Source organism: Lycium barbarum, chromosome 12, assembly GCF_019175385.1.
Source record: "Lycium barbarum isolate Lr01 chromosome 12, ASM1917538v2, whole genome shotgun sequence".
Classification (NCBI taxonomy): domain Eukaryota; kingdom Viridiplantae; phylum Streptophyta; class Magnoliopsida; order Solanales; family Solanaceae; genus Lycium; species Lycium barbarum.
In genome coordinates this window covers 15,131,608-15,147,927 of record NC_083348.1, presented here as the reverse complement: position 1 = coordinate 15,147,927, position 16,320 = coordinate 15,131,608, and the positions used below count along the sequence as shown (strand labels likewise).

The 16,320-nt window shown below is 39.0% G+C and overlaps 1 protein-coding gene across 1 annotated transcript; it reads left to right on the top strand.

The window, feature by feature from the left end:
* Window positions 1-3,445: 3,445 nt before the first annotated feature.
* Window positions 3,446-4,168, top strand: LOC132624142 (uncharacterized). The gene is made up of 2 exons (XM_060338966.1): window positions 3,446-3,769; window positions 3,923-4,168. The coding sequence occupies exons 1-2, from the start codon at window positions 3,446-3,448 to the stop codon at window positions 4,166-4,168; spliced, it is 570 nt and encodes a 189-aa protein (XP_060194949.1).
* Window positions 4,169-16,320: the final 12,152 nt, after the last annotated feature.

Here is a 16,320-nt window from a genome sequence, read left to right as displayed (position 1 = left end):
AAACGGGAAAGAATAACTATAGTCTTTGTTTCTGGACTTCCACACACTCAAAGAAATCTGATGCAATTTGGGTTATAGTGGATAGGATAATTTGGCAATCAGAGTGGACTACTCACTTGAACGTTTGGTAGAATTGTACATTAATGAGATTGTGAGGTTGTATGGAATTCCTGCTTCTATTGTGTCTAACCGAGATCTGAGGTTTACATCCAAATTTTGGGCTAGCTTGCAGGAAGCTTTAGGTACGAGGTTGAATTTTAGTATTGCTTTTGTAATGACCCGTTTGGTCGTTATAGTATTTTAACCCGTCGACCCTTCCCCAAGTCCCGTTAGTATGATCTATGACTTAATGAAGTCATTGGATTGGTTTCCGCGAGGTTTGAGTGTAAATTGAGTCATTGAAGGAGAAGCTAGTTAAGTTAGCGAGTTAGAGTTGACCACAGTCAACGTCGGGTTAGAATGACCCCGTTTCAATATTTTTGGAGTTCCAACATGTTATTATGATGACTTTGAACTTGTCAACAAGTTTTGGTGAGGTTCTAAAGAGTTTCAGATGGGTTTGGGTTTTGTCGCGCTCGTATTCAGTGTTTTCACTAGAGGTCTGTGGATAGAAATGGCTCCAGATTTATCATCAGTCCTTTTTTTTTGGGTGAGGTTTGAACCATTAGATCCGTATCGAAATTACGAAGCTATAGGAAAAAGAATCGTCGCGTTTCGCCTCCGTATGAGGGAGATATGACCATTTTAGTACGAACTGTTCCAGCTGGTCGCTGGCAGCGACCAAAGGGCTGCTATAGCGGTACCGCTGTAGCGACCGATGGGGGCAGAATGCCCTTTTTTTTTATATTTAAACTCTAAACCATTATTCCCAAGACCCCAAAGTCAGTTTTCAAGTGAGAAAGAGGCAAAATTCATTTCATTCATCAATGGTGGGTGGAAATCCTAGAACCCTAGAACTAGTAAACCCTTAAATAATTGGTGGGTTGTTGATTTTGTTGTTGATTAATCATATTGGAGTATAGATTATCACTTTCTAGGAAGGGAATTTTATTTCTTATGGTTGAAATTGCATGTTGAGACTTAGGGTTCTAATAAACATGAAAATTTTGTCCTAAAATCTGTTTGAAAGGGTAAATTGATTAGAAACCCATGGATTAACGGTGAATGATTGTAGAGATAGATGTAATGATAAATTCATCATTAAAGGATGGTTTCATCCATTGAAGAGGGTAGAAGTAAGTGAGTCTTCTTCCCCAAATTGTCGTTCTTGTTTAAATAACATGGTTTGTTGCTTACTTAGCATAATATTGTTAGACTTTGACCATTGTGAGGCGCTTCGGAAATAGAAGGCTCGTGTGGAGTAGTTCGTGGCTCCTGTTCTGCATTCCAGGTAGGTTATGGCTTACTTTAGTTAGACTTTGATCAGCGAAACGTATGTGTTGTATAGAATTAACGGGAGAAAGCATGATTAGGTCTTCGAACATGGTGTTTTGGTTGGATATTAGCTAGGTTGGTATGACTTCTGATTTTGTAGGCTCGTTGCCATTACGTTATGTACTGGAATATGAGGTGTAGTTGTATTTATACTGTGGTGATTCTGGATGAATTTCTATTAGGTTGATTGCTGTTGATGGTGGCTTGTTGCGCTGTTATTGTGATTAGACTTATTGCCTAAATTATCGTGTTGTACTCAGTTCTCTCTTATTTTGACATATATTATCGGAGAAAGGAAGGATACTAAGTTAGACCTGAATTGTGGTTTATATATTTATGATAGTACGTAGATGAACACTTGATGTATGATTTATTGTTGATGATAATATATAGAAGAGTGCAGCTTCTTGATACAAGAATTAGTTGTGAGGCGTACTTGTTATATGAGGAAATAAAGAGGGGCATAGTCTCTTATGTTGGCTGAGAAGGTTTGTATCATTCATTTCATGGTTGAGTTGATCTAAGTCTTGATATGACTTGTGGCTTTGTGACTTGTACCTTCACTGTTGCTTTATTGGTTTGCATTGATTTACCATGTTTACACTCATTTATGCATTCATACACTCATGCATGATGGAAATGGTTTGGAAGACTTGTGGCATGATGCCTTGTGTTTGACATTGATATTGCTAATTGTTCATAGTCTATACATACTAATGAACTGGAATACGTTGAGACATACATTGTGATGTGAAATTAGTGAAGAAGTTAATATAATCTTCTTGTTGAACTTGTGATGCTATTTGATATATAGTACTTGATGATTTGAGAATGGATAATAAGAGGGAAGGAAATACCGTTACGTACAGATATATGGAAAGACACATATGTGACCTAGATTATGGCTCGTGGTTCGAGGTTCATTCCGGAAATGAGGGATACAGTGATGTGGCCCGTGTCCTAGGTTCTTTTAGGAGCGGAGGTTTATGCTCGGGTCCGAGGAATGAATCCAAAACGAGTGGTACATGGACACCATGGGTCCCCTGCAGGTCATGACTACTGAGCAATGACATCAGTTAGCATGTGTGTACAGTGTGTATTTGGCCAGTGCATTGCATTGCACATCATCATATTTTGCATTGCACATCATTACATTTTATTCTGCATTACTATATGACTCGTTTAGTTATGCTTCTAGTGTGTTTCCTGAAACGGCTATTGTGGTATTGATATGATCATTGACTGAGTTAAAATGTGGATTAGTGACTCTACCTAGGGAAGGAACTTGGACTTGTGATTATCAGGTGAGATTATTGAAACTTGACAGACTTGTGGGTTAGAAGCTTCATCTTAGGTTGTGACTCTGTTATGGGATATTCTGTGACTTGGATTTGAGTATTAAGTGCCTATCTATTTATATTGTTGATTTTATGCTTATATACGTGAACTAATCTTAGTTGGCCTATGATGCTTACCGGTACATAGTGTTTGTACTGATACTACCTTGCTGCACCCGTTTTGAGTACAGATTGTGTTCCGGAGATTCCCTCCAGATTACATCTCTAGCTTGAGGCTAGTTTGCTCGATCAGATCCGAAGGTGAGCTTCTATCCATGCCATGCTACCTGAAGATCTCTCTTTCCAGATGTCTACTTTCATTTCAGACATTAATTGTTATATTTAAGATATACTTCATTCTTTAGACATTGTTGGTTAGAGTCCTTGTACGATGACTTTCAGATTCTGGGGATGTAATAGTTAGACTTTCACACTTGTATCATTTATTAATTATGACTTAGTAGACTATATATTCATTCACATGTACATTGATTGTTTTAGTATAAATGATTAAAGAAGTTAAAATTGGCTAGTGATTAAAGGGTTAACGGGTAAGGGTTCACCTACTAGTGATAATAAAGTAGGTGCCCGTACGATCAATAATTAGGGTCGTGACAGCTTTCCATCTACAAACAGATAGCCAGTCCGAGAGAGTCATACAAATCTTGGAGGATATGCTTCGAGCATATGTTATTGAGTTTGAGGGTAGTTGGGACAAACACTTGGCGTTAGTGGAATTTGCTTACAATAATAACAACCAATCAAGTATAGGTATGCCTCCTTATGGAGCTTTATACGGCAGAAAATGTAGAACCCCTCTTTGTTGGAGTGAAGCTGGTCTAAGGAAATTTTTAGGTCCTGATATTATGCAACAGACTGAAGACAAGGTAAAGATAATCAAGGACCGTCTAAAAATTGCTTCAGACAGACAAAAGTCATATGCAGATCTCAAGAGGCGTGAAATTGAACATCGAAAGGGCGATAAAGTATTTCTAAAGGTTTCTTCTTGGAAGAAGATTATGAGATTTGGCCAAAAAGGAAAACTTAGTCCTCGATTCATTAGACCTTATGAAATACTTGAATGAGTTGGCCCTGTTGCGTTTAGACTAGCTCTGCCACCTGAGTTAGACAAAATCCACAATGTGTTCCAGGTTTCTATGCTTAAGAAGTATCGGTCTGATCCATCTCATGTTCTTCGTATTGAATCCATAGAGATCAATCCTGACTTGACATATGAAGAAGAACCTATCCAAATCTTGACGCGTGAGATAAAAGAGATTAGAAAGAAGAAAATCCCCTTAGTGAAATTCCTTTGGAGAAATCATTCTGGCAAAGAAGCTACTTGGGAGCGAGAAGAGGACATGCAAATACAATACCCACACTTGTTCCAAGACTAGTATAAGGTAAATTTTGGGATGAAATTTCTTTTAAGGGGGAGAGAGTTGTAAAACCTTAAATTTATTATTGGCATTTAAATAGTCTTGCTTTTGTAGTAAATACTTTTTATTATTTTTCTTGAGTTTAAAATTTTAGTTTTTGTTTGAAAAAAATAAAAATTTAGACTTGTCATATTTATTAGATCTTGAAGACCATTTTGTTAGACCCATTTGATAAAAAGGGGTACTAGCTTTCTACATCAAAGGGTGAAGACTTTCTTTCACACTTCATAAGACTTTCTCTTGTTCTTGTTCTTCTCCTAACCCCCATTAGAGACTTCAATCCACATATGTTACCCTCCAAATATCATCAAGATCCTTCTAGTTTTCATGCTTTGAATATATTTTGGAATGTTGCCACCAAGAATCAAGATAGGTTAAGCCTTGTTTTGAAAATCCGAGTTTTTGGGTTTGTGAAGAAGCTCAATCAATCTTGTGGTGAGCTTGTTATTCCACATTTTTTTTGGGTGCAATATTCGAGTTTTTGTTAGAAATTTTGAAACCTTGAAGTAAGACAATTTAATCCCGTTTTTAGAGCTGGTAGCAGTTAGTATTTTGACCATAACGTTTTATCTATAAGTTGAAATTTGGTGATTCAAAAGGCTGTGGAAAGATAAGAAATTTTCCCACAACTTTCATGCTTTGCAAAAATCCTAATTCCTCTATTTACTATGTCAAAAATGAGCTACAGAGCTGTTGTTCAGGTTTTTTCTGCTTAAAAACTAGCAATAGTGGTGAACCATATAGCCCCGTTTTTTCTACTTAAAAACGCGTGCTACAGTACTTCTCTGTCGGCCGAACTTGTAATGTTCATAATTCTCTACTCCAATGTCCTATCGATGAGCGGTTTATTGTGTTGGAAACTAGACTCGACGAACTTCATTTTAGTCCTTTGTTTCACTTCAAAACACTTCATATGCTAAGATATATTATTCCCTCAAGTTGGACTAAAATTTTCACACGAAACTTTACCTATCGTTTCTCCAAAGTCGTACCACTCCATTTCTTCCGCTCATTTCCTTATAAACCTTCCAGTATACCTTATATATATTCTTCACTCATTAAATATACTTAATAATGCTTTCTCCTTATATTCTAAAGTGGTTTTACTTAACCATAACGCAACGTAATTATGTTTCAAAATTGATAAGTACTTCTTCGAAAATACGGGGTGTAACATCCTTCCTCCCTTAAAAACATTCGTCCTCGGATGTTGTAGGAGAGGTCGTTCTGACGTTGATGTCAATATTCTCACCGGCATCTGCTGGTATTTACTTACTTGCAGTCTTATTCACATATTCGGATGCGAACCCATTTGAACTACGCAACTTATGATCCTCATCGCAGTCTCTTGGAGGCGAAACACCTTAAGTTGATAAACCATAACCATACTTTAGAGGCTTACGACGCTGTGTCGATTTGTTGAAGCGACAATCCTCTCCCATTTATTTTTAGGGCCTGAACCTTTATATTTATGGTCCATTCAATCTTTCCTGATATTCCGCTGGCGATTTCTGAGAACTTCTCCATTAAGCTCATCATTCATATCAATAGTAATCAACTTGATGTTTTTTTTTTTACTCTTCTGAGCTCTACCCGCTATTTCTAAGTTGATTAATAGCTGTATCTAGAGCTCTCCTGCTGAAATGTTACTCCATCTCCAATTCTGCTTAACTAGTTAATATTTTCCTTAACCCTTTTTGGGACTTTCTTACACTGAATCCTCGGCATTCCCAGTCTTATTGCAGTAGTATTCGATGATCTTTTACATTGGAACGCGCCTCAATTTCTAAGGATTAATTTTCCTTGGATTCCTCGGCTTATTTATATAAACAATTACCTGATTTCTGCTTAATACATATGCAGCCCTTCCTCGTGCAACTACTAGCTCATCATCCCTACGCACATGTAGACCCTATATTCATGGCTTCACAATTCCTTTGGTATCTCTTGATTACTGTTGTTTTACTACCAATGGGTGTATTCTGGAGTTCACTGAATTTCCTGCCCAATCGATTGTTGCATATTATTACCTTTCTCTTGTGGCTAAAATTTATGCTCATACTCACAGTACTCCCTTTTTCCTTATCACCTGTTTGTCTACTAATTCTTCATATTCTATCATCCACATTATCTCTTCGACCTCTGTCATTACACCCTTATATACTCGCTTGCCTCGTGCTTACCATATGCTCTTATTCACTTTTGGTCCCATCTCCCTTTTTGTGCCCTTTTAATATGTCCGAAATTCTTACTCCTTTGACCTTTATGTATCCTTCTAACGCTTCACAGATATTCCATGCCTTCATCCTCTTGAAGTTTAACTTATTTTTTCCCCTTAAGGATACCCTCAGAGACTGGTAATATAGTATTGTTTGCTTCCTCGTATCAACTGAACCGATCAATACATTTCTTATGCTCGGTCCTGCTATCAGTAACTCTTGTACTTACATCAAGAATAGCTCAAATATCTTCTTCAGTGATCTTTTTCTTCCAATTTATCCCTGAAGTTGCTAGTCCTTAGTCCGACTGATGAATTAAAAATAAATTTGGAAATTTGTTGAAATACGAAGCAGACTCCTTACCCATCAGTGAATTCAAATCAGTTCACTCTTTTCTTGGTCTGCAATTTCAATCATAGATATCTAACGGAACCATTATTTTGCTTGTTCCATAAGGTTTCGTTGCCACCAACTTTGGTCCAATCAAAAGCATCATCCTTTTATTATCTCCTTTGAGATTCTTCTTGGACTCTTGACCTTCACTTGATTCTTACCTGATAAATATTCCCTATAATCTAGCATACCCTATTTGTTGCTTGAGTTTATCAGTCACACAGATGTTCAAAGTCCTTAAATACTCATTTCCTCTCTTTACCTTTTGCAGCTGAAGATTTCTGTCTGTTCCCCTTTCTATACTGACCTTATCTTTTAGCCAACCCAAATCTGATTCTTCTCTTAACACCATCATAAACCAGTGTACCATTACATCTATTTTCCATAACGTACTCTTTCATTTTCCCAGCTCATACTGTTCTGCAGTTCTTCTTTACTAGGTGATTACACCATAGTCACAGTTCTTCCAATATTTTGTCGATTCTTGTCCTACTCACAAATACCTATAAAACACTTCTTTTCTTCCTTCTTTCATCCCTTTCTTATCTTCCCTTTTATGCCATAACTTGTGCATATTTATACATATCCCACGTATATTAATCCTATTTCCTTTATAATCGAATTTCGGTACTCCTTGTCAAGACTCTCGTCCCATACTATCGATGTTTTTCCTCTTGGCAAACTTATCAACTTATTAACCTTCCTCTTGTTCTAGATGGTTATACAACCTCCTTTAACCAATTCATCAGTCTACTTTCCTTACTTTTGCTCTTAGGGTCTTTCTTGACTTCCCTTGCTCACAAGGTGCTCTTCTCCACTTGCCATTCCATTGCATTGGCCCTGGAATTCATAGCATATTCCATTAGAAGTACGGATCCTTTTATAAAACCTGATTATTCTTTCTCAGGTTATATCCATACTTATCGTTACTATCCTTCCTGCTTACTTACTTTAGAAATTCATCCGGATGGCCCTTCGCCTCTACCGTCGCCTTAACCCTTTTCTTGGAGACCTTACTTGATCCTTACTAGCAACATACTTTCCTTACTTACACCTCTCTTCTTCTCATGACATCATAGTCTCCTTATTCTCATATACGCATATTTTCTCCTCCCTGGTATTATTGCGTCATGATTGTCCAACTTTAACATTCGAAGAAAACAACCTCAATCTGCCCTGTAGCACTTGCTACCTGAACTTCAATACCCAACTCACTCAGTACCTTTAACATATCGTAAGATTAATCATAAGGGCTCGCATAATATTTAATGTGGCCACACATGAGTCATCATTTACATCGCTTGTTAACACCTCGCTTACTAAATATTCCAATACTATTTAAAATTATCATGAGTCCGTGACTTAATACATCTCCCCTCTTTTGCCTAGCTAGCCAGACTCATACGTCACGATCATTTAAAATTCCAATCGCAAGGCTCATATGCTCCTAATTTCCCTCGGGTTATTCTAGTTTCTCATATTTCTCGCATGCCTGAATCTGTAGGACTTCTTAGCATATTTTCGAATCCCTAATTATGAGCCTCTAGCAATATAAACTTGATGAATAATCCCACTCGTCACCTACTCTTCTTTCCTCTTTATCTCAGTACCCACTCTTTCAAACTCATAGCATCGTGATCCCTTCATTCCCTTCCATTTTCTTGTCATATCCTTCCCATTTAGTGGACATTAAGTTCCCCTACTGGAATATCATTCAATTTCTTTTCTCCCTCACGAATTATTTTCAGTCCGGTCTCAAAACATACTCTTTAATTACTCTGTCCATTTGCTGACTTGCCCTCAGATCTTTTCCACAATAACTCTTACTTCAAACTATCTCTATAATCCATTCCCAATACAATATCTACCACATATTTTTTCAGTCTTTGTGTTCGTACTCAAGCTTACTCACTTCCCCCCTTAAAGGTTTTACCTTATGGTGTTATATTCCATTGCCATTCTCTATCGAAATTCCATCCTATAATAATCCTTTCGTTATCGCTTCTGTTCTTGCACTTATGAATCCTTCAAGTTCCCTACTTGTCGTTATCCAAAAATACTACTTTAAGTCTCAAATCTTATCTATAATAACCCATGGGGATACTCGAAATAACCCAGCCGAAATAGTACTTTTTATTCCAATAACTAATGCTCGATGTCCACCTGTAACGTCATCTTTATCTTATCATTCCATATCAATTTGTCCCATACTTTCCCATTAATCAATTTGTAGCAATCATAGATGTATAATCTTCGTGATCTCCTAAATCTTTGGTCCTTGTCCTTAAATTTTAGGAAAATTTTGATAGAATGTCCCTTATATTTCTTACTATCCAAAACATGCACGCACCCCCAGAAAATACATACAATGCATCACAGGGCCAAATATATACATACTTAACACACCTTAGCCATACAGGGCTCTCAATATTAAACAGAAGTGCAAAGATGACGAACCTTACCTCATGCGTCACAACTCGGAATATACCTGAACCTTTATCGATTGTCCTTTTATACTTCCCCAATCACTTCCGCTTCCATTCATTAGCTATACATTTCAATCATACTTGCAACATTCTTACCATATCTGACTTATAATCCTTTTGACCATACTTACCTCTGTACTGATTCCTTCAACTTCTATTGTCATTGTAATCCGAACATCATCATTTCCTTCCTTTGTCAATACCATTCTTCCACTAAAATCAAGAGTTAATGCAAGAAATTTCATTTCCTATGACTTGGCTCTCATCGTACCATCTTAGATATGAAAGAAGACAACAATCACAGATACCCTGTAGCTTCATGTTTATAAATGTGGCGCCCAACACACCATAAACAAGACTCTACTAGAAAAGACTTTGCAGACAAACCCTAGGACGAACTGCTCTGATACCACTTCTGTCACGACCCAAACCGGAGGGCCACGACTGACACCCAGACCCTACTCGGCTGAGCGTCATTGTGACACCTCAGAAATTTTTCCGTGAGCATACAATGAATAGACCAACGAAAAGTGTGAGTGTACGATGTTTGACTAAGAACAGAATGACTACCCATGAGTTTTGAAAACGTGAAGGTTGCAGATTTGCATTGCGACCCAGTGGTCGTAAAACACAATACGGCCCGTAAAGTGATTTACGGACCATAAAGTGCCATCGTCTTCCAACTATCAAAACTTCAACTTTCTGTCAAATGTTGAAATGGTTAAATACGACTCAGAATACGGACCGTAAATCGAAAGAGAGATTGACTTCGCCATTGATGTATTGTCGGACACCAAGCCTATTTCTATTTCTCCTTATCGAATGGCCCCGGCAGAATTAAAGGAGCTAAAGGCGCAGCTGAAGAACTTGCTCGAGAAAGGATTCATTAGACCCAGTTCATCACCGTGGGGAGCACCGGTCTTGTTTGTGAGAAAGAAAGACGGTTCCCTGCGAATGTGCATCGACTATAGGCAATTGAACAAGGTGAGGATAAAGAACAAATATCCTCTTCCAAGGATCGATGATTTATTCGATCAATTGCAAGGTGCCAAGTGGTTTTGTAAAATATATTTGAGGTCGGGTTACCATCAGGTAAGAGTTAGAGAAGCGGATATCCCCAAGACAGCTTTCAGAACGAGATACGGCCACTATGAATTCCGAGTGATGTCGTTTGGGTTGACTAACGCCCCAGCCGTGTTCATGAACTTGATGAATAATGTATTCAGGCCACTCTTGGATCTATTTGTGATAGTATTTGTTGATGATATTCTGGTGTATTCTCGCACGGAATCGGACCATGCAGATCATCTGAGAATTGTTCTTGGTATTCTTCGAGCCCGAGAATTGTATGCAAAATTTTCAAAGTGTAAGTTCTGGCTGAATTCTGTGACATTTCTGGGCCATGTCATTTCAAATGATGGTATTCGAGTCGACACTCAGAAAATTGAAGCTGTGAAGACTTGGCCATGGCCTACGACGCCCACAGAAGTTCATAGTTTTCTGCGTTTGGCAGGTTATTATAGGAGATTCGTAGAGGGCTTTTCATCTATTTCAGCCCCATTGATGAAGCTAACCCAGAAGTCAGCAAAGTTTCAATGGAACGATGTGTCACGACCCAGCTAGGGGAAGTGACGGGTACCCGGGGCTAGCCACCGAGCACCACTCGTGCTGATACTCATCTACTCGTTTAGTGCTCTTTTATCAATTCATACTCAAGACATAAAAAAATCATCTTTTATCAGTTTAGAACGTAGAATACTTTTATATGCATAAGCCTCTCAGCCATCAAAAGAATATATACATATTATACATGATAACATCTCGTGAGACCATCTAACCGACACTGCATATCTACGAGCCTCTACTGGAGTGCTAAACATGAAGACGGGACAAGACCCGTCATGCCCAACATACATATACATATACATTGTTGTACACAAAAGAATCACCATAAGCACCTCCGAACAATGGAGTGCTCTCAATCAGCTAACAGCTACTACAGATCTGGGTCAAGCTCTACTCCCTGTCTACCTGTGGGCATGAACACAGCGTCCAAAGAAAACGAACGTCAGTACGAACATTGTACTGAGTATGAGAGGCATAGACAGTGAAATAAGGCAATGATATAAAAGAAGTATCAAGACGGAATAACTATATCTGACTGTCAAGTGTAAAAGAAATAGTGCATGCTGGCTTACTCATAATCGTCATCATGTCATGTATGCATAAATATATAAGCTGCCCGCCCATATAGGTATGGTGTAATAATGTATAAGATGCCCGTCCATATCGGATCGGTGTGATAATCATAGCATTAGCATGCGTCCAGGCCTCCCGCGTCCGGGGTACCATCTCACGCCGCCCACTAGTGGTGCTGCTCGTGCCATATAGACACGGTGTAATCATCTGTAAGCCGCCCGCCTTAACGGTGCTGCCCAGCCTTATAGGCGCGGTGTAATGTCATCAACATGTACTCATAATAATATGCTTATCGTAACATACTTATCATAATACATGCATAAGGCTTACGAACAACTTTACTTTATTGGGGTGACGTAAGGTCGTGATCCCCCGATTTCATTATGGAGAAATTATTGACATTCTGCCTCACCTTGAAGGAACTAACATATAAGGTGAGTGTGGGCAATAAATAACATCATATCATATCTCTTATCTTATATAGCCAATTATGAGTATAGGCTTTTAGCTTTCCGGAATAAAGAAACTCATGAAGAGGAAGGAAAATCATGCTATGAGATTCATGCCATCTTGAAGAAGGGACTAGCCTTACATACCTTGTCGTTTAGCTAAGCTATCGTTCACTTGTTCTCCTTCGATATCACGTCGCTACCTTCACGAGAGAATTCGAATTAACATTAGTTAATCGACTATAAGAACGTATCGTTATTTCTAGGGAAAATTGGGCGTCATTTCCTTTGTTTCTACTACTTTTCCCATGTTTCATTTCAACCTCCAAACATTTACAACAACATTCACAATATCGTATCAACAATCGTCATTTATATACATTGAGCAAAATCCACCATTTTTCTCCAATTTCTCCACTTTTATGATTATAGCTCGTTATCGCGTTTTCTCATATATAATACTTATTTCATGGTCTAAACATCATTTACAATGCACTCATAATCATAGCATATCAACATTCATGATTCCATTCAACTACCATTCAATTGTGACACTATTCACCCATTTAAGGCCTATTTTTCATGTCTTTCCACAATTCAAGCATCTTAGCTTTCCAATTCCTTAAACAACATGGTAGAGCCATGAAACTTACCTTAGATGGTGGTGGAGCAAGCCAAGAGTGGAATTCTTCCTCCTTTACCAAAACCCTATTTTTCCTTTCTTGGAATTTCTTGATTTGGATGAACTTCACTTGAGTTTCACACACTTTGTTTCATGGATTTGGTATTGTTGATATTGATCTCCCTTTGATTCTCTTAAATTCTTGTGGATGAAGTGTCTTGGAGTATTCTAGAGAGTTCTTGAACCGTGTAGGTGAGAAATAAAATAAAATGAGCTTAGGGTCCCTTTTTAATAACTCAAAATCTGATTTTTAATGAACAGTAGTCGGGGTGTACAGTGGCTGTAAACCCAGTTTACGGGCCGTATACTGGTTTACGGTCTGTCCTCCACGACCGTATTTAAGCATATCAGAAACAGAAAGGTTTTTTGTAGGTCATGGTGGTTTACGGTCACAGTTTACGGGCCGTATTTCAATTTACGGTCCGTATTCTGAGTCGTATTTTACCATTTAACATTTGGCAGAAAGTTGAAATTTTTGGAATGTTGAAGGACGATGGCACTTTACGGTCCGTAAATCACTTTACGGGCTGTATTCTATTTTACGACCACTAGGTTGAAAGGAAATTCTGCAACTTTCTTATTTCCAAAATTCATAAATAGTCATTCCCTACTTAGTAAAATATCGCACACTCATGCCCTTCGTTGGTCTATTCATTGTAGGCTCACGAAAAATTTCCGAGGTGTAACACGATGCTTGTGAGCGCAGTTTCCAAGAGTTGAAAAATAGGTTGACCTCAGCCCTGGTTCTAACACTTCCAGAAAGGCCAGATGGCTATGTGGTGTATTGTGACGTTTCCGGTGTCGGATTGGGATGTGTATTGATGCAACATGGAAAGGTTATTGCATATGCTTCGAGACAGTTGCGGAAGCATGAATAGAATTACCCAATTCATGATCTCGAACTAGCTGCGGTCATTCATGCCTTAAAAATGTGGAGACATTATTTGTACGGTGTGCACGTTGATATCTATACAGATCACAAAAGCCTTCAGTACATCTTCAAGCAAAAGGAGTTGAACATGCGACAGAGGCGGTGGTTAGAATTATTAAAAGATTATGATGTTAACATTTTATACCACCCCGGGAAGGCGAATGTAGTAGCCGACGCACTTAGCCGCCGATCAATGGGCAGTTTATGTGAAGTCCCTCCGGAAAGGAAAGAGATGGTTCAAGAACTTCATCGATTGACTAATCTTGGAGTACGTGTAATTGATTCGGGCGATGTCGGGATTAGTATAAATGATTCCACAATTTCGTCCTTGGATATGGAAGTGAAAGAACGGCAGTGCGAAGATCCGCAGTTATGTCGTTATAGAGACACATCTCATGGGAAAGAAAAGTCTCCGTTTGAAGTTTCCATGGATGGGATTCTTAGGTACCGAGGCAGGTTATGTGTGCCGAATGTGGCGGAATTGCGCCGATGAATTTTGGAAGAAGAACATTGCTCTCGATATTCTATTCACCCAGGTGCAACCAAAATGTATCATGATCTCAAGATGATGTACTGGTGGGATCGCATGAAGAGAGACATAGCCGAATTCGTAGCACAATGTCCAAATTGCCAACAGGTAAAAGCTGAACACCAGAAGCCGGGAGGCTTGTTGCAAGCAATGGAAATCCCTACTTGGACATGGGAAGTGATCAACATGGATTTCATTGTGGGATTACCCCGTTCCCGTGGCAGGTATGACTCTATATGGGTGATCGTGGATCGGCTGACGAAAGCAGCCCATTTTCTTCCAGTTAGGACCACGTACTCAGCAGAAGACTATGCAAGGTTGTATCTCAAAGAAATTGTGCGACTCCATGGAATCCCATTATCTATTATTACAGATAGAGGAGAACAGTTTACAGCTAAGTTCTGGAAGTATTTTCAAGAAGGTTTGGGCACGCAAGTGAACTTTAGCATGGCATTTCATCCGCAAACCGATGGGCAAGCCGAGCACACTATTCAGACCTTGGAAGATATGCTACGAGTGTGTGTGCTGGATTTCGGTGGTAGTTGGGATGATCATTTGCCACTAATTGAGTTTGCATATAACAACAGTTATCATTCTAGTATACAAATGGCCCCATATGAAGCTTTATATGGAAGGAAATGCAGATCTCCAATCGGATGGTTCGAAATAGGTGAAGCACAATTAGTGGGCCCCGAATTGATCCAACAAGCGATATAAAAAGTCCAGGTAATCCAAGATCGGTTGTTGACAGCCCAAAGTCGCCAAAAATCCTACGCGGACAACCGCCGACGAGACTTGGAATTTCAAATTAATGATTGGGTATTTTTGAAAGTGTCACCCATGAAAGGGTTGATGAGATTGGGTAAGAAAGGGAAGCTAAGTCCCAGATACATTGGACCCTACAAAATCATCCGCAAGGTGGGCCAGGTAGCCTATGAATTGGATTTGCCTTCGGAGCTTGAATCAGTCCATCTAGTCTTTCATGTTTCGATGCTCCGCAAGTGTGTTGGAGATCCCACAAAGATTGTCCCGATAGATGATGTGCAAGTAACGGAAAGGATAACCTATGAAGAGGTGCCTATTGCCATCCTAGATAGGCAAGTGCGAAAGCTTCGAAATAAAGAAGTAGCGTCAGTCAAAGTATTGTGGCAAAACAAAAATCGGGAAGAAATGACTTGGGAAGCGGAAGAGAGTATGGAGTCCAAGTACCCACACTTATTCCAACCCCCAGGAGAGATCCACGATGAAACACTAACAATATAAGGTATGTAACCTTTATCTTTATGATTTTGGTCGCGTGTGGCCATAGATATGTTGATGTTGCGATGTAGCCCTGTGAGGCAGTGATGTGATATTATGGGATGTTGTGGCAGGATGGTAGTGCCATATTATAAAGGAAACTTTGGCGAAATTTTTCTAGAATCCCCGATGATCTAACATTCGAGGACGAATGTTTCCAAAAGGGGGGAAGAATGTGACACCTCAGAAAATTTTTCCGTGAGTATACAATGAATAGACCAACGAAAATTGTGAGTGTACGATGTTTTACTAAGAAGGGAATGACTACCCATGAGTTTTGAAAACGCGAAGGTTGCAGATTTCCATTGCAACCCAGTGGTCGTAAAACACAATACGACCCGTAAAGTGATTTACGGACCGTAAAGTGCCATCGTCTTCCAACTATCAAAACTTCAACTTTCTGTCAAATGTTGAAATGGTTAAATACGACTCAGAATACGGACCGTAAATTGAAATACGGCCCGTAAACTGTGACCGTAAACCACCATGGCCTACAACAAACCTTTCTGTTTCTGATATGCTTAAATACGGTCATGGAGGACGGACCATAAACCAGAATACGGCCCGTAAACTGGGTTTACGGCCACTGTGCATCCCGACTACTGTTCACAAAAATCAGATTTTTAAGTTAAGTATAAGGGACCCCAAGCTCATTTTATTTCATTTCTCATCTTCACAATTCAAGAACTCTCTAGAATACTCCAAAACACTTCATCCTCAAGAATTCAAGAGAATCAAGGGAAAATCAAGATCAACAATGCCATATTCATGAAAACAAGGGTGTGAAACCTTGCTCAAGTTCATCTTCCTCAAAGAAAACTAAAAGAGGTAAAGTAGGGTTTTGGTGCTAGAGTAGAAACTCCACTCAAGGCTTGTTCCACCACCATCCAAGGTAAGTTTCATGACCATTTCATATTGTTTAA